General features: G+C 42.2%; 1 protein-coding gene across 1 annotated transcript; it reads right to left on the reverse strand.

The window, feature by feature from the left end:
- Window positions 1-290: 290 nt before the first annotated feature.
- Window positions 291-19,769, reverse strand: kifc3 (kinesin family member C3). The gene is made up of 22 exons (XM_030765682.1): window positions 19,402-19,769; window positions 13,367-13,484; window positions 12,128-12,270; window positions 10,327-10,641; window positions 10,036-10,101; window positions 9,579-9,704; window positions 9,174-9,455; window positions 8,726-8,899; window positions 7,009-7,156; window positions 6,795-6,925; window positions 6,433-6,544; window positions 6,168-6,349; window positions 5,975-6,079; window positions 5,670-5,800; window positions 4,917-5,040; window positions 4,274-4,403; window positions 3,832-4,061; window positions 3,431-3,583; window positions 3,026-3,155; window positions 2,658-2,704; window positions 1,952-2,014; window positions 291-1,489 (listed from the first exon to the last, which is right to left on the reverse strand). The coding sequence occupies exons 1-21, from the start codon at window positions 19,699-19,701 to the stop codon at window positions 1,973-1,975; spliced, it is 3,189 nt and encodes a 1,062-aa protein (XP_030621542.1). The 5' UTR covers window positions 19,702-19,769; the 3' UTR covers window positions 291-1,489; window positions 1,952-1,972.
- Window positions 19,770-20,250: the final 481 nt, after the last annotated feature.

Here is a 20,250-nt window from a genome sequence, read left to right on the forward strand (position 1 = left end):
ATGCTTGATTTCATATCTAAGGAGTCATTCTCCACTAGCCTTTCTTTTCCTGACAGGGTGCAGAAAAACTGAAATCCAATACAAGAAAGAGCCACTAGAGGGGAGTAGGGAGCTGTGATGACAACCAAGCCGCTAATTACAGTCTGTGGATAGATCAGCTGATTCTGATTTGACACTGCATTCTTTAGACCCACTGAAAAACACTGAAGTCTTTCTCTAAACTACTGACTATGCCCAAGACCTATTGTACATACTAAGGGAGTAAAAAAAAGGAGATTTAATTTGTGATATTTGAGTTTAGGGTGTTTATTAAAAACAGTGTACAAAAACAGAACCTCATACAAATCCACATAAGTACAAGCAAGCAGAACCCACAACGACCAACAACGAGCCTCCTTCAATTATCTAATGAAAATAAACTTAACACCAGAATTTGTACACACTGAGTAAACATAGCTGCTGGCTGTGGGTACATTTTGAAATATGTCCTATTTACAGCGCCTAAGGTATGGGGAATTATTCTGGTGCTAACAAGTCCAGCAACAACTTGCATGGCTCTCAATGTATTCATTTCATAATCCAAATTTACAGTATCTACACAGTCGCCGTGCTATGATTGTCCCGATGAATGAATAGTGTGTTGAGTTATTGGGTGGAAACAAGCACGTGCAGATCAGGAAGACGGCTCCAAGTAGCCCTCAGAGTTCCAAATATACAGTTAACAGACAGCTACTAAGAGGAGGCAAGACTGGGTTTGCATTATTGCTCATATTATTATATTACAGTCATTCTGAAGCTTTGCATGATCCACAAATGTGTGAGAGGTTCTGATGTTTCAATGAAGACACAAAGTTTGCAAGTAAAAGGAACAAGAAATAAATTCAGATGATTGCTCAGAAAAAAAGAAAAGAAAAAAAATTAGCAACGACAAAAAAAAATGATCAAAAAATCATCAGCAGACGATAAGCAAAGATTAAAATACCATTCTTGGCCACACACATAACATATAATACATGCAAACATAAATCAGTTTAATATTGAGAGCTGTAGTGGATGGTAACAATTGCCTAGTTTAAAGTGCATTTTGTCCAAAAAATACTTTAGATGGGTGAGAGTTTGTTCAGCAATGCGTCCTTACTGTCACTGTGAGGAGGTGGGCGGTTCTGACAGGACTTGAAGAGAAAGTGGACCGTGCCCTGTCCCAGCAGGCGGGCATAAGGTCTGTGAGCGTAATTATTGGACCAAATCAAGCAAAGAGCCAGTGAATTCCAAGTCACACCAAACCATTGTCCAATCATAGTGCACATCGTTTTATCAGCTGAATGAGCCCTCCCCTCTCTATAAACTGAGTGCAGCCTTCTCCAATAACTGAAGCTCTCAGGAGAGATGGGAACCCAACAGAAGAGTTTCTGTCAGATGGAAAAGGTGCTGGGAGACCCTCTCAGAAGGTCAAATCTGAGGTGACTTCAGGCTGTCAATTTCATTCGTCCTAAAATGTAAGGAAAAAGAGACAAAAAGAGATCAGGGATCAAACTATTTAATATTTCAATGTATTAACAATTTTAAGCAGTAGCGTAACATCTTTACTGAGGCAGTTATAGACATTATATTTTGGATTGAGCTTAGTTTCTCTGACAAATGCGACATCCATTTTAAAAAAATTGGATGTGGATTGTGTGAATTAAGTGAATAGAATTTAAGACAACACAAAACAACACAAATAATCCCAGATAACTGCTAAATGCAAACCTGGAATTCAATACTGCACAATAATTCTATTTATTTTATTTGTTTTATCATGTTTTAATTTAGCTCTTCAACAAAGTCGAAGGTTAAAAAATACTAAAAAATGATTCCTGATGCTAATTTTAAAAATTCACTCTTAATTTGCATTTTATTCCACAAAGTAGAATCAAACACAAGAAAAAAACAATCACATTGTTCCACACACCTATTACATACTTTTCCTTCACTATTTCCAATGCATATATGTTTTGAGACAACAGAAGGCACCCTGAAGTTAGAGATACAAATTAATAAAGATACATTAATTTAATCATATGTCAGGTTTGTTTGAAACATCAGTTAGTAATGAGTTTAGTTGGCAGGTTTAGGTTAAGCTTGTCTAGACTTAAACTGATTCACTGTTAGCTTCATCAACGAACACCACATTCCACCTCTCCAACCACTAAATACCCCTGTACACACAACAGGCTTCTACACCATCACTCAGTCCATACAAAGAGAACATAACTTTAACTCAACATGGCAGCCCAGCTATAAAGAAGCACAGGAGAAGGTAAAAACACACACACACACACACACACAGAATACATCTGGAGACAAGGTGCACAAAGTGTGCAAACACAGACACCAACAAATACACATACATGGACAAACACCAAAAGATTACATAACACAAAGAGTACATAAAACAATCACACCTAATCCAACATAAAGTAAAACTGACAACATTTAAAAACAAAAAAAACAAAACAACTCTTCTTCATCTGCTTACATGCATACACAGAAAGCTTCCTGGGGTTAGAGGAGTTTGTGTGTTAGACAAGCAGGCGTTAAGCAGGTGACACAGTGGGCACCATGCCATACTCAGCGTTTCCATGCCAAGCCACAAATTAGACAAAACCCCCACCTACCTGCCCACCGTCCCCCACCAATGGACTGCCTCTGTCTACCTGCCTGTCTGTAAACCAATTATAGAGTCGCATTACAGACCAGAGTATGAGGTGAGCAGGAGGAGGACAATAAGAACCCCTTCACTTTGATCTCTCTCTCACAGCACATTACTAATACAGCAAATTCCATCTACAAGGGAAGTATTTGCAGTGTGTTCATTTATGAGGTCTTTGATCGATGGATTGATGCTTACATATGTATGTGAGAGTTTGTGAATGCAAATAAAAGCATGTGAAGACATTTCGCTGTGCGTAAGACGTAGTTTGCGGGTATAACATTCCTCCGGCCGGTGCTGTCAGACGGGATGTGTGTATGTTTGCGTCCTCACCTGTGGACAGCTGACTGTGTGATCTTCTGCGGGTGCTGCCAGTGGTTTTAGACGTAGAGGAGAGGGTAGACCCTGCACTGCTGGCCCTGGAGATGGGGAGTGGCACCGGGGTCACAGGGGGAGAGTCCAGCTTTGGGGTGAAAAGAAAAAGGTCAGAGTCAGCTCACTACAAATGACATTTACATATTCTTTTCTTTTAATAAGAATGGAGAAATGTGATCTTTTAGGTAACAAGGATTGCGGTTCATAGTTTCTAATATATTATAAATGGGGAAATATTTATATGACCTACACACTGATACCCAATGTGGGGAGATCATCATTGTATTTGCTTACTGTATTTGCTTTATCATTGCATTTGCTGTGAGTCCCTCAGAATCTGTGAGGTCTACTGTATGTGTTTACCTCCACACTGTCATGAGTGGGTGAGGAGGAAGTTGAAGAGTTCTCAGCCTGTCTCCGTGAGGATGAAGATGGGCCAATTTCTACAGTACGAACACGCTGGGCAAACTTCAGGGAGCAGACCGACTCACTGACGTTACTGTCCAGAGGAGACACCTAACACAGATACACTCTCTTTAAACAACTGTCTATTTGTCAGCATTTCACATCTAAAGAAAAATTCCAGGAATTTCTTTGTCAAAGAAAACAAGTCTAAAAACACAGCAGTGTTCAAAGTATTTCAATTACAACATACCAAAGAAATAGGTCGGATGTATATAAGCAGATTAAGTACATGAAAAGACTTGATCTATCCTGAAGTTTATGTGGTAGTTGCAATTTACATGGTTAACACTGAGACTGACCTGCACCATCATCAGTGTCTTGCTGTCTCCACTGAGCGAATCCTGGAGTAAGTAAGTCAGACGAGAATTGCGGAAAGGGACGTGGGACTGTCGACAACGAAGAGCGTTGATGACATCACCAAGGGCAGACAGGGATTTGTTGATGCACTGAGCCTCGCGTAGACGACTTCCCTCTGCACCAGACTTAGCAATTCTCTCTGATCCGGCCAGGTCCACCAGATTCAGCTTACCTATCATCCACACAGCAAGAGATACATGAGCTATGACCCTAGGTGTGTAAATAGAATGAGTATCTACTCTCTCTCTCTCTGTGTGTGTGTGTGTGTGTGTGTGTGTGTGTGTGTGTGTTTGTGTGTGGTGCGTGTGCCTGTGTGACAGAGAGAAACTTAATAAAATGTGTATAAGCATGCTTAAACCACCATGCATATGAATGTGCATGTACCTGAGGTTCGGTGTCCAGTGGCTGAGTTGAAACCTGCTACAGTGATGATGAGAAGGGCATGTGAGCGAGAGCTGTGCTCGTTCAGGTTGGTGCATGCTGTCGCTCTGTTCATGTGACCCAGCTCAAACACCTGCAGGGAGGGAGGGACAGGGATCATGCCACAAATACCCACACAGTTCAACTCAAACCATTATGCATGTCATGGCCTGTATTTCCTACTTAAAGATGGTTTACCATGTCAAACAGCTTACTACAAGTGAATATTATGAATGCATTATCGTTCAAGTTGAAAATAAACTATGTATTGACATCATTAGGTCTACTGGGGGTTTCTTCTGTGTACATTTTTGTGAATATGAGTAAAATTTAACCTTAAAACTTGCATTAAGACACTGGACTTGACAGAAAGGCCCATTCACCCTGAGACAACTGAGTTAGAGGCCAAAATCTTTAACTCAGTTTTCCCAGCTGAGTTACAGTCCATCAGCTCACACATTTAATTCAAAGGATTGATTATACTTTGTGCTTTAGCTTGAGATACAAAAATATATTGCGTATGCTGCAAAAGTATGTTATAGTAAACTTGGACACAATTTTGCCAGAATTTTTATTGCTATGAGCAGAAATCACTGAGTGAACTTACCTTGTTTATGTCCTCCACACTCTCTACTTTAAACTGCGTCAGTCCTGGCACATAAAGCTGGCCGCTACCATCAGGACACATCTTAATATCTAGCTTCTCACTGGGATTGTCTCCTAACAAGTTCCTGTGGAGAAATTGCAGAGTCATAAAAAAACCAGATTATACAATATCAATCATGAATGGAAAACTTATGGTTGCATATTATTGAGAAAGTCAAGGCCAAGATAATCATGACTGAGAGAATGACATGAAAAGCGGATTTTATTTTCATCAATCTATGAAGAGGGACGGGATGCACAACTCAGAGTTCTGTCCATAATCCGTCACTAAAAAAGTCAGCATGTGAGCCAAACAGATGTTCTGCAGTTATATAAGTGAGAGAGAAAGAGCATGAGAGAGAGAGAGAGAGAGAGAGAGAGAGAGAATATTCTGCTTATAGCCTCCAGATGTCCTGAGATATTAAATCTAGTCATGTTTTATGTAACTGCTGAGTGCTCATGACACATAGCACAGAAACACAAGAACACAATGACAGACAATTCATAATGACAGACATTCTGCACAAGCATAAAGTCATACGGACAGAACACGCAATTTAGTCACAGGGAAGGAGTGACATTATAGGGAAAGCAAAAAAAAAAAATCTGAATGCAAGGCTACAGTCATGATAAGAATCATTAAAGCAATGCCAAACTCTTTTGCATCATGCAGCCTTGAACAAGTCTGTGTGTACATCTATGTTTGTATTCTCACCGTAGTGTCTCATTGTAGATCTCCACCATACTAACAGTGATGTTATAGTCCCAATCAGGCTTTTTCTCAGCCACCTCAGAGAAGAGAAGTCGCAAAGCACGCTGGTTTATGCCTGGGTCCTCAGGTATACCCTGAATCAAAGACGCAAGCAGAATTTATCTATATGTGTGTGTGTGTCTGTACATGCCTATGAATGTGATTGGTCAGGGAGAAATAGGGGCTGGGAAGAGATGTCAACAGGTAACTAAGGAGTGAGTATAAGTTTGCAGTGAGAAGAGGGTGCTGGTAGTGCAATGTCCATTTACCTCCATAGTGTATGTTTTTCCTGAACCTGTCTGTCCATAAGCAAATATGCACACATTAAACCCATCAATACAGGATGTGACCAGGGCCTGGACCTCCTGAAACACCTGTGAAGTCAGAGGGAGACGGTAAAGTCATTGTTCAAATGTCTGAAAAAATAAAACAACATGACCTTATTTGACCTCAAGGACCGACCTCCTCCTGAGTTGCCTCTGGTGGGAATATCTTGTCCATTTCAAAGGTCATCAGTTTGCCCCTGTTGGACAGGTAGAGGATGGCATCATCATCTGGGTCAAAGGTCACAATATTTTTGGCCTCACTGGCATCCACCTCTCCTGGGCAAATGGGACGCACTCGACAGAACACTCTGATGTTTCCTGGAGGATAAGGACTTATGTTAGTTTCATGACCTGTCAATCCTAAAAATAACTACATATCCAAAGTTGCCCTGGAGTTTTACCTTTAAGGCGCACTAGCTCATTGTGGCATTTCTTCCTCAGATTCATTTCCCGTTTGTACTTGCGCAGCAGTTCCTGGTTTGCACTGCTCACCTCTCCAATCACCTGGCAGATCTGCATTTGTAATTACACACATAGTGTCAGAGGCAAGGTCACACAGTTGTATGAGGGATATAAGGGATAAGTGATTAAACAGTGATGCACTGTTCTCTGGACTACAACATTCAAACACAACTGTCAGTCATCTGTATGAATGTGTGTGTGTGTGTGTGTGTGTGTGTGTGTGTGTGTGTGTGTGTGTGTGTGTGTGCGTGTGTGCGTGTGCATGTGTGACAACATGTTTGATTAGAGGTAGGCATCTCACCTCCTGTTTGGCTTCAGCGATGGCCTTCTCTAGCATGTATGGGAAGTCCTGCACCTGCCTCTTCAGACAGTTGTAGTCACAGGTAAGAGTTCGCAGGGCAGGCTGCAGGGTTAGCAGGTTCATTCGTACACCTAGACAATTACAGGGCTTACAGGAGTGCAAACAACATACATATCCACATTTGCAGTGAGTAAATTCTAACTTTGTTACTCACCGGCAAGGTTTTCGTGCACAGCCTTCATCTCGCTCTCAGCTCTAATAAAGGCCTCCTCTATCACTCTATTCTTCTCCTCTTCCAGATTCTGTATCTCTGCCTCCAACTGGCCCTGTGCTCTCTCCATCTCTCCCTCATACACCAGGATCTGGAAGAAATATTTGCACACGTCACTCGATTCACTCGATTCATTTCCAGCTTAGTAGGATTAGAGGAGTCTCTTTCAGAAGTTCCTCTCACAGAGAGCCAAAGATATGCGTGAACAGGCATGACAGACACACATACACATACACACACACTCTTTGCACCGACTCACAATCAAAATCACACAAACTGAGGCACTTGCTAATGCACTAGTTGACGGGACACATCTTTACTGAAAATACTACAGACAGGAACTCACACTCATCCTATTACTGCACATCACACATCAGCAAGAGCTGATCCCGAAATACCCAATCCATTATATTCAAAGAGCACTTACAGTAATATAGCACAATCCAGTCAGTAAGTGAGAGGGAACTGACTAGGGATCAGCTACATGGAGGAAAAGTGAGTCTCCATCTTTTCCGGGAGCAGAATTGGGGTTGCCGTTTGAAACTAGACATGAATCAAGCTAAACAGGCAGTACTAAAGGGGTCCACAGGAGAGTCACAGGGTTATGGAAATATATGTTACACACAAATTACTCTGCAAAACTCTGGGGTTTCAAAGGTTGAAAATGGGCATCTTTTTATGACTTTTATTACAAAACAAAATTCATACTTTATTAACTGAACTGCTTGCTACATTTCATTGCCGTTTAATCTGAGCAAGTCCTTGAATTTATATTTGAAAAGTGACCGCATGGTCACAATAAATTTTATCATTCTGACCCAGGCAGCATTTTTGACCTCTGACCCCTGCGGCTACAGAGTAAGGTGGCCAACCTTTGACAGCCTACAGATGACCTCCGTATTGCCCTTGCCAACTGCCTTGGTCAGCAGGCCACAGAGGCGGCTGCGGTCTGACCTCAGCTGCAATGGAGAGAAAACTGTTAACTGGGTCTAGAGCACAACTCAACCAGCACCAAGGGTCAAAAACACAACTTTACTTGGGGAAAAATAAGAACATACACTGAACTACAGGGGATAACAATTCCTATATTAAACAAGATTATACACGATAATTCACACCAAAATAATGAGACTTATTAGATCCTTATCATATACCAACAGACATGTAAAGCGGGACCACCTATTCTGCACAACGGATTTAGGGAGGATTATCTCAGGTAAGGAGAAAGACCAACCATACACTAACAAAAAGGAAACCAAAGTATTCACAGTTTTCTAAAGGGGAAGGGGGGGGGTCAAACCACACAGGAATGACACCACATCACTCCAGTACAATGTATAATTTTAAGTGGTCTAAAAGGTCCCAAATCAAACCATACAGCTCTTGAGGGTACACCACAAACACTCAGGCCAAACCATAACACAGAACTCTGTGACAATGGGGCTATTTTGGAAGAACTAAAACGCCATATTACTCCTTAGTATGCCAGAGGAATCTCTATTGGCAGGGTGTAAAAAATGGGTTCAATCCAAGAAAATATCATGACTGACACAAAGACAAACACACAACCACACATGCAAGCACATTACAAGGGTGGACACTTAAAAGGTGAACAGTACTGCAATCGTGGTGTGTAGCCGAATGGATAACAGGGCTGTACCTGGGCTCGCAGCTGGCTGCTGGTTTTCTGAGACTCTGTGAGTTGATGCTCCAGCTCATGTAGGAGCTGCCTCTGGACTGACAGCTGCTCCTGGAGAGCATGATTCCTTGCCTGGGCCTCAGCCAGTGCCTGCTTACATTGAGCTGACTCCACCTCCACTGTTTTAGTTATGTACTGTAGAGAGAATGAGCAGTATTTTATGAACTTTTCAGTTTCACACACTAGACTCTTGCACATGTTTGATTTCAATAAGGATAGTTTTTTAGGTGAGAGTAAGTGATCCAGCAACAAGTTAAAAAAAAAAAATCTGAAAGAATCTCTCAAATGCCCACATCAGACCTAACTTCTGATCCATTTGAGCCTTAAAGGGTGAGTGGATGCACTAAACTCTTAAACCAAAAAGGCAAGGCACAGTCACACTAGCTGAAAGAAAACATGTAGTCCTGACCTTGACCTGCGGAGGCAGCGCAGCCTGCCGAGAGAGGGCCTCCTCACATTCCCTGAGCTTAACAGTCAGCTGCTCCTCCGTCTCCCTGCTACATTGTAAGGTCTGATCCAGCTGCTGTTGGATCTCCTGTCTGCGCTTTAAGGCTTCATCCAACTGTGTTTGCAGCTGTGCAATCAGACTCGATTTCTCCTCCACCTGGAGCTCCAGTGTAGCCAACCGCCGCTCTCTCTCCCGACACTCCTCCTCCCGACGAGATAGCTGTTCACGCAGGGCCTCTGCATCCTGCAAAAAGAAAGTGACGAAGGGATCGAGAGAAGAACATAATGAAACTCTTTATCCATAGTGAGAGGACAAATAGCAGCTAAACTGAAGTCTGTGCACGTTCATGCGTTATATCTAATGTACCTGACTGTGAGGGCAGTCAGTACAGGTGGGGGGAGAGTCCTGAGCATGACTGGCCCTCAGCTCTTGTTTGAGCCGATGGTTCTCATTCTCCAGCAGCTCCAGCTGCTTCTCCAGGTCTGTTGCCCCCTGTGGGACAAGAAAAACTTCTTAGAAAAATCTTAGAAATGTAGTAAAGAGAAATCTTAGCCTGTGAAAGGTCCGCATTCTTCTTATCAGCCAAAGCAAATCAGGCTCAAGCAATTAAACCTCAAATCTAATCGTAAACTAAACCAGGTCAGGGAGAACATCAGGAAATTTGAGTCCCTCTTAACAAAGACAACATGCTACTCAATACAGTCTGCGGCATAATAAACTCTGCCCATCCCTGTTTCTGTATTTCTCTCTCTAACACTTTCTCCCTAACCTGTGCTTGTCCATAAGCCCAGCATTTCTCTCCATTTGCCTTCATTTGTCTTACCAGCTCAGAGCGCAGTCTCTCCACCTCCTGGGTCTGGTCCAACAATTTTTCCTCCAGCTCCTCAATCTTTGGATGACAGAAAAACCCCAGAGCCCATCACACAAAATAAGACCGCAATACACACTCATTAAATTCACAAACATACCCAATGTCCATCATGCCTTAGGTATCAAGAACATACACAGACTTTATAAAGGATACTGTATAAATCAAATGCGTTTGTGATTGTGTTTATCAGGGAACATAGTACAATGTGGTGGGATATACGTGAGATTTGGTGTGTTTGAGTACCTGTGTGCGCAGCCCTCTAATGACTTTACGTTCTTCTGCGTCTTTCTTGTGTAGATGCTCTTGCAGATCAGCTTTACCCCCTTGGGCAGTGTATGGAGGTTCAGTAAGTCGCTGCAGATGTGTATTGGAGTGTCTAACAACCTGGCTGGGCTGGTTCTCCTGCACTCTCAGTGGTTCACGCTGGTCCTTGCTGATCTGTTCACACTTGCTCTGGCAAACGTCTGTCGTCTGATTCAGTCTATGTAGCTGCACTCTCTTACTTGCCTCTTCACTGCGCAGACGAGCCTGGAACTCACACACCCTTTCTTGCAGTGTCTGGAAAGACAAATGCATAAACACACACCACGTTTTACTGGAATTCAGTTACTAAAAATGCAGGAAAGAGCATGTAATGCCTACTGCATCTTTTTTTTTTAATCAAAGTTAAGCTGCTAGATGTGCTCTAGGGTAGGAAGCAACAGAATCACACAAGGTACTAGTTGAGACTCTGTTGGTAACATACAGAGAATCGATGTCTAGCAGATACTACCACTGACAGTTCTACTGCATTATTAATCAATGTTGTTTTTACATCCAAAAGTGAAGAATCAAACTATCAGAAAATCTCCAAGCACATCTGAAAAACTATTCATCCTGTTATCACATTGTAAAAACCAAATGATAAAACTATAAACACTCAGTTCAGCCAAACAGGCTCCACAGCTTCTGATTGGCCAAGATGGATGCCTTCACCACAACTCATAAATTTACAGTAAATTTTATGACACATCAGTTATCTAGTATTGCAAAACTACATTCCTGCTAACTACCCCATAAGCAACCAGTCCAACACAGACACAAACACTAAAGAAATTACATATGCAGATGTCCAGGAACAGGACCATGTGACCTTCTGTGGGAATGAAATGAGACATGGGGAAGAGAAATGAGAGAGAAAAAGCAAAAGGTAAGGGCAAACTGAAAATGACAGGGGAGGTGACATTTAAGGCCTTTTGCAAAAGAGCACAATGTCAAATATATTGCACCACCCAGCACTACCTTTGCTCTCCTACAGAAATCTAAACTCATTTGTTACATAATTTTAGAGCAAACACATGCTCTATCCTATGTATTTACTCATTCAGTTTCCTGAAATTGCATTAAGGTATGTATTCTTCATCTTGTTACTTAACATGCAGCTACTTGAGAGGCTTTGTAGCTTAAAGTCCACAACTTCAGTCCAGTGCCACTGTATTTAATCTGATTTGGATTAGAATTTAAATCATTACATTCACTGTTAATGGAATTTCACTTTGTGTTTTAGACAGCGTGTGTATTGTGATTTGCTCTGCTTTTGATTAGACATGCTCTGAATTCATGCATGCGTGGTTGTGCCAGGTATGTACTCGTGTCTATCCTGGTTTGTATTATGGCTTAATCAGTTCTGTTAATGCAAGTTTACAGAGAAAACATAAAGGACATGCAACATATGATTCTCCACCAGTCAAGACCATAACTTTGACAGATGGGATGTTGAACTAAACTGGATTCTCATGCCTGAGCTAACCATTTTATTCACACACACGTATACACCAGCCTAAAGTTAATCACTATCATAGCAATAACCTATTCCTCAACTCACCAGTCACACACACATACAACCCCACATGTCTAAAATGGATTGATTATACCCAAATACATAATAAAAAGCCAAGAAAACACAGACTGAATATGAGCAGTGAGAACAAACAGTTGATCTAAAGAGTGCCACACATGTTTACAATGATAAGATGGTAGCAAGGTGGTGGAACTGATGACATACCTGTATGAGCAGCTGCTGGCTGTCTGAGGGATGAGGCTCAGGGAGGTCAGAGGTCAAACAGTTGCGATGGAGGACAGAGCTTTGCAAAGGGAGGAAGGCGTTCTCCTCCTCACCATCACTCATCAGGAAATCCACTGAACTTGCTACTGAAGCACACACAGATATACATCTCAGAGAAAAAGCCCCAGTAAAAACAGGAAATTCAATGTAACATTAATACATATTTGGACTAACACTATGTATACTGCTAAGCAGGAAATGCAGCATGTTTGCCTTCAGAGGCCACAGTTCTGACAAACAGAGCTGCAGGCCTCTTTGTCACAAACTAAAATTTCACTCTCTGAGCCGGCCCTCACCCCCACTGTTGACAATATAACCAAGGTCCTCTAATGCCATGGAAACCTGCAAAGTTTGATAAACTACAAGATAACAGCTTTCTGGGAGTGACACATTAACTACACACAGGAGTGAGTGCACATGTGTATTTCTCTGTCCAAAGAATAAGAGACAAGACATTTATTACAGACAAAACAATGATAACTACTATTTCTCAAGCCCAGTTCAGCTAACACACACACACTCACGCACACATACACAAACACATTATCCCTGCTCAGAATACAGCAGTTTGTGTTTAACTTTCCAGTGACACAGCAGTTTAAGTCTGTCACATAATGTAAAAACCAAACACCTCCAGAATTTCAGATCAAGAGCCACACAAAACTGTCACACTGTCCACATTATCATTGAATCACAGCAAAAGTAAGCACTCTCTTTTCTGTCCTTATCTCCACCTCATTCTGTCCATATCATTTTTCTTCTTTATCTGTGTTGATTTGCTCTGTCACAGCCACATAGTCTGTCCACCTCTCTCAAATCACAATTCTTTTCTCCTCATATTGTGGGGATCAGCCCAGCACAGCAGTAGAGACCACACATACAGTTTGACAAAAAAAAAAACAATGATCCACTGTTAGAGCACCGCTTCTCTCTGTAAGGAGCTTTACCTCTCTGTACCTGGAGTTAGCACACATGCTACTCAGTCATCCGGAACTTTCCATTCCTCTCCTCTCTCTCTTTTCTTCCTCTCCTTGTCACAGAGAAGGAATGTGTACTCTCATCTCCACTCCCTCTCATTGAGTGTTGGTCGAAGTGCATACATTTCCTCTCTCTCACTCTCTGTCATCTAAGGAATGCTGTCACGCTAGTTTTGCCATACTAATCATGTGACTTGCTCACCATCCAATGAGACGTCTTTCTTCCAGAGCTCCTGCAGGCAGGGGGTGTGTCCAAGGTCCCAGGTCTTACGTGTGCTGAGCATGACCGCAGGGCCAAGAAGAGTGGACCGCTGGACCGGCTATGGCCAGAGGGAGAGGGCACACTCAGTATACACAAACCTGTATTTCCTCACATTCAGAATAAAAGCAACACACACACACCCCTATATAGTATGAGACAGACAGTTACACACTGCTGTGATATAACCTAAAACACATTATGCATGATGCATGATGATCTTGCCTCTGATCAGATACAACAGTTTACCCATCTCATTCACACTTCTGATAGGACTAATTGTTGTGCCACTCAAATTACACAAGTTACATTTCCAGTGTCTCTCCAAAAGCTGCATAGATATAAGACTACATGGAAAGGACCAATCAAATCACATGTCAGCGGGAGAAACTCTGCTCTGTATTAATAAGATTACAAGGCAGTGACCACACCAGTCTTAAAGTGAAGGAAGATTACAGTCCACACAGACAGACAACACAAGGACACAGACATTAATCTACAGACTATTTTTAGTCCCCAGATGCTGCTCTGGATGGGTTTGAAAGGCAGTATCAATAAAGACATACAGACACACAAACACGCACACGCACGCGCACACACACACACGCGCACACACACACCCACACACACACACCCACACCCACACACACAGAGGTTTTGAGCACTGTCTTCACTGCTCATGCTAATCTGCTTATTCCAACTGACAAGAGCTCAAATACTTCAAAGAGACAGTGAGACACACTCAATCTGTCTCACAAGTTAAAGTAGCCCATGCCGTGTCCCTTAAAAACAGAAAACATTTTAGTAGAGCCTGTCTCCACATCTTTCTCAGGTTTAGCATCAGTCCTGTATGTGCAGGTAAAGAGCTATTATACTGTATTGTGTTAATTACTCTCAGATAGCAGTGAGCTTTCAGGACTATGCTCAATGCTAAAGAGGATTAATCATGACGCAGAGCAGTTTCTAAACCTCAATCTTTTACACACGTACATATTTGTGTGTAAGTGTGTGCATTTGTGTGTGTGTGTGTGTGTGTGTGTGTTCATCTACTGCATCAACTGTACATCAAACAAATTTATATTAAAACAAAACCAGTAACCACTTCAACTGCATATCTTACATTCATCAACAAGATTGCTGTTCAAGACCCATCTAGAGGTTTAAGGAGCCACACAACACACAGTACAAACCAGACTACGTTACTCTGTAGTAAAATGGCTGATTAGTGACAGCCCACGAGCAGTGGATACATGGTCACTGTGTCCTTTCAAACAAGGCCAGAGGTTAGTTCACTGGCCTTATTTAATCACACATGCACGCTGCTGCTCTGGCCATGACCCACCATTGTAACTGAATTAACCTGACAAATCCTGACATCATTTTCTACCAGTAAAACACAATGACCACGCACACACAATACACACTGATTATAAAATATAAACCAATAGTGTACTACATCTCCATCTCTTTAAACACATGACTGGGTCCACACACATACACAAATACACATGCACGCTTGCACATGCACACTCCTATACCCCGATTCCTAGGTGTCTGCAGTCCTTGGGGTGAATAAAGTGACGGTCATGGTCCCGGTCCAGAAAGCCTCTGTGGATGAATGAGCTCATCCTGCCCAACATCTTGGCCCAAGATGGTAAACTACAAACTTTACTATTCAAAAAGCATATGCCCCATTAAGGTGGATAGACACAAGGAGAATGGACGACCGGCTAGAATAAGGACACTTTGTTGACAGGTATGGAAGGATTCACTATCCTTCAGGCTAACCCCCCCCCCCTTTCCCAACAGTGTCCTGCATCATTTTACCCATAATCCTTTAAGCCTGACAACAGATGGCGTCCTGTGTCACCTCCTTTTTCCATGGTGTGAAAACAGGCACTATTTTTATTTCCCAAATAGTCTCACAAGTTTTCTCCTTTCTCTAAAGAAACAAAAAGAAAGAGCTATAAAAAAGGGATATTATGGTGTCAGGATGATGTCAGCAGACTTTATACTTTGTTCCACATATCACCACCAGAGGGAGCCACAGGATCCTAAGGCTTGTCTGCCTGTTAACTGAGCGCTGTAAGTCTGGTTAGGTTACACTGTGCATCAGTCCTGTATCATCTAATGTGTTCCCACAGAGGACAGATCCCATGGGGAGACCTCAGACAAGCAGCGACTGTTTCTAGATGTGCGTTCCAATCAACTCAGAGAGGCTCTTTCTTTCCTTCATCGCAACTGCAGGTCATTAATAGCATTTATTTGCAAGAAAAATCTGATATAGAATTATGGAGGATGAAGATTATGTTTATGACTCTTTCATATAGTCACCACAGCAGGTTTTCACCATCCACCACAGCACAATAAGAGGCTTTCATGCAGTCAGCATAAGAATGCTCTCTCTCTCTCTCTCTCTCTCTCTCTCTGTGTGACTAAGTGAATCTCATTACCCTAGTTCTGTTATCACTCTCTGAACAGCTCTCTCATCTCATGCTTTACTGAGAGCTCTTAATTCACTGACAGCCACAATAGCACAGAAATACACACAAACTCACTGCAGTGCTTTCCAACAGTTGCTTTTCATTTTCTGCAGATGTGAAGAGTGGACAGCTTAAAGCTAATGTACATCAGCAAATTTTAGTATAATAAGAGTCTGTCTGAGTATGAGACATGTCTGTTATCAGTGGGAATAGGGGTTTGTGTCCCAAATCAGCATGTTTAAAAATTTTACACTGAAGCAGCACAGGAACTATATCAAAAATGTTACACTGATAGCACCAATGAGACATGCTATCAGGAACTGATGAATGAGTACAAGTCTAACTTGTGCAGTGTTGCAGGTGAAATAAAGAAAATGAGAAAAAGCATCCATGAGCAATTGGAGAGCTACTGCTGACAACGACCATTTCATTAGACCGGTTAGCATTAATTATTCAAGAGAAGAGACACATACACAGACATGAACACACACACAGGGTCTATCACTTGTGATGTGTCCTTTTGGATCCTGAGATCTAATAAACTATTGCTGTTTGCGAGGGCATGTGCTCCATTCATCTGCAGTCATACTACATCCCATGCACACGCATCACATACAGCCTAATTCATACTACAAACAGAAATCACAATAGAATAGAGGCAAAAAGAGAATGAAAAATAAGCACAAGAACATGATTCGTTCAACCTAATCCTTCCCTCAAGATCCAAATCATCTCCCCCTCTTTCTTTGCTTCACAAGCATCGTGGCCTCGTGAGGGTATATGCATCAGCACAGGATGAGTTAGCACTGCACAAAAGGGTACAGAGATAATGGAACCAAACACTCTAAACTACTGAATACAACACCTGTGTCTCTATGTGTGTGTGTGTGTGTATGTGAGTGTGTGTGTGTGTCTGACAGGGAGACCGGATGCTAGTAGAAATGAAGAAAGGTCGAACACGTTTCACATGTTGAGATTAAGGCCAGAACATTAAATGCAGAATATCAGCTAAATCCAGCAGTCTGCAGAGGTGGATTAAATCGGAACAGAGATCTGGAAGCAACATTTTGTCATGATGGAGAGGGAAAAAAAAGCATGCCATATGGTTATATTGGTATTTCCCACTTGCTCTCTTTTCCTAACTCTTTGTGTCTCTACTCACCTCCCTCCCTGCAGTCTCCCGCACTTAATCATCCCAGCATCACCGTGGAGCTTCTTTGCATCAAACAAAAACACAAACACACACACCCCCCAAATGCTAACTGAAACGTGTTGCGACGCTACTAGCCACCCACACTCTGTCTCTGACAATTACAGCATTCTCTTCGTGGTCTCTCCTATCTCTTGCTCTCACACATACGTGCAATGACACAAGCCCTGTGCTCTCACTCGCTGTTCCTTAGTAACAGTGGAATCTGAGCCAGCATGCATCATGGCCCCCTGCGTCTCTCCCCTCCTCCTTTCCCCCCTTCTCTATCTCCCTCCCTCTCTCTCTTCCTCCCTCTCCTCTCTCATTTTCCCTCTCCTGCTGGAAGATGAATAAATATTTCAGCTAACCGACAAAGTGTGACGCTACTCTAAAGGCACCATTGCTGCACGTGTGTGTGTGTGATGTGTGTGTGCTCTGGCTGCATAAAATATTGAACTGCATGTGTGTGCGCATGCGAACAAGACTGGGTGAATGAAACAGAAAGCTCCTCCCATTGTACGATGCAGAGAGACAATCCCATGACTGATACAAATAGCTTGTTATAGATATAATATCCATTTCTAAGAGCGTAACATTTAGATATGCTTATTCTTGTAAGCCACAAGCACTCACATGGGTATACCATGATGACTGTAAATAGACATTCTGCAAAACGCACACATAGACATGGATATTTGTGCGTGTTATCTGATTCTCTTCCCTGGATGAGAGCAGGTACACTGACACCATTCTTCTGCAGAGACACTGAGCCCCTGTGAATGTGCAGGGACTTCTTCACTCCCTCTTTCTTTTGCGTGCTCTCTCTCTCTACAGGGTGCTGCTAGGTAAATGGTATAAACACGAACATAACCAAATGCTTTACAAAGTGCAATCATGAGCCCTGAGTAGCAAATATAAAAGCAGAATTATAAACACTATTTTGTTCAGTGTGGATGAGTTGTCAAACTTGCTCTACCTTTCACAAAGGCTGCAGGACATTTACTAATGCATTAGCATTACATTGTAAAACAACGTTCATTTACACAAAAGTAGCCGGTAATTCATCACGGAGTGTAAATTAGCTAGAGGAAGATGGACAACATATTTTGAAACTAATGCACCTTAGAAAAACATGTTAACATTTCAACTCAGGTGACACCACATAATTTCTTCAAGATCTCAACTGCCTTATTTCAGTGTTACTGAAGTGGCAAAATAACATAACAAATAAGTGTTTGTACAGTGGACTCACATGCAAGGTGAATACGCTGTGTGTACTGTATGTGACATGTATAGGACACGCCAGTCACACAGGGGACTAGGTAAGCAGCCAAATAGAGGGTCTGAATTAAAGTGGTATTAGATTAGAATGGACAGAGCTGGTGGCTCTCAGATTAACCTAACACTGCTTACATAACAACTGATCCACTCATCTGAGTCGGTCCACTCCAACTGGCACGAAAACTAATGGAATTTTATCCATTACTGGGAATTCAATAGTATATGGGAACACCAGAAGGTACTTGGGTCACATTAGGGAATGTAAATATGTGCACGCAAGGACACACACCTTTCATCGCCTCACACACTAATTATCTTTACTGAAGGCTTTTGCAAAAAAATCCCATAAATTTCTGACATTTCACCGAGGGGAATGCTGAGTAGGGCAATGCAACCACTCATTCATTACTTTGGACCTGAACCTACAAAATACTGAGGTACTAAATAATACAGCAGTCATAAATAATTAATTTTAAAAAAACCACACACACACACACACACACACGCACACACACAGCTGTTTTAGGGGGGAAATGGAAGAGTACTAGTTAAAACCGACAGACAGAAACAGTGTCGGTGGACACGTTGAAGTAAATACTCATCCCAACATTTAAAATATTACACCATGCTACACCCAGTCCTCTTGGTCAAACACTGTTAATTTTGTTTCTGACAATTATTCAATTTAACTGACTTACAAAAGCGCCCATCCTTATGACCATCACACACTGATATTAGTATTTGCCTTGTCTATTTAGTTTAGTTTAGTTTAGAAATTTCATAGCGTCTAAAGTTGACTGCCCCCTACATATGGTTATATCAAAGCATATTCTTTTCCCTAAACACGGCACCATTTTAAAACTGCAACGTGTTATCTGCATGTTTGTTCTTATTATTGTTCTGGCTACCTTAACAATGACAACATATTCTAGTGAGAGCACTTTCATAAAGCTATTCATGCATTTACATTAGTAAATGTACAATGCTTCATCCCTTAATTCCTGTTTGCTTTCCCTCTTTCTCACCTGTTCTCTCTTGCTGCTGTCAGGCACATTTTCCAGGTGTGTGGCGACTTTGCTCTCTCTGTTCAGATCCAGGCAGCGTGCAACTTCGCGCTCCCTATGCTTGGGAACAGCGCCAGTCTGTGGAGCTGCAGACCCCTCTGTCAAGGGGGGTTTTACCATCTGCCTGTGTACGGACTGCTGGGTTTCCAGACCGGGCAGCTCAGGCTGCTCTCTGCCCTCTGTCTCTTGGGGCTCCAGGGCCCTTCGTCTCTTAAACAGAGTGTGGATGGACAGTAGCACCAGGGTGCACAGCACATACATGATCCTGCTCACAAGGATGCTCAAGCTTGCTTTGCAGGACAGTCAGGCAGTGGAACAGACGGTGTGCCCTTTAGAGCACATTCTACCATCTCAAGGATCACTGAGTGTTCAGAGCAGAATCTCCTCATTAACGGCCTTTTGAGATCATAGCGCTTTCTTGATCACTACGTAGAATGCTATTGCTGTAAGAGATATACAATTCTTCAACCAATCACTCAGCCAGTGGATACACATCTCATTAGGCAAAACTCTCTGAGTTGGTAAAAGAAGTAAATGTAAATTCAAAAACAGAGTAGGGGGAAAAAAAGAAGATGGTGTGTTCACAAAAGCGTCCTTTCTGGTGTAAGATTTAGTCCATGAGAGCCTTAACCATCAGATCTGTCAAGTTGACCCCTCTCTGTCTACTAAACCTTCCCTCTAAGGCTCATTTACAGTTCTTGAGTCCACAGGTATTCCGTGCACATGAAATAGATGCCTTTGTCTCTCACTTCGCTCTGCGTTAATGTGAGCGAAGGATTTACAAGGATCTGTTTATATACTGTAGTTCAC

This window comes from Chanos chanos, chromosome 2, assembly GCF_902362185.1.
Source record: "Chanos chanos chromosome 2, fChaCha1.1, whole genome shotgun sequence".
Lineage (NCBI taxonomy): Eukaryota > Metazoa > Chordata > Actinopteri > Gonorynchiformes > Chanidae > Chanos > Chanos chanos.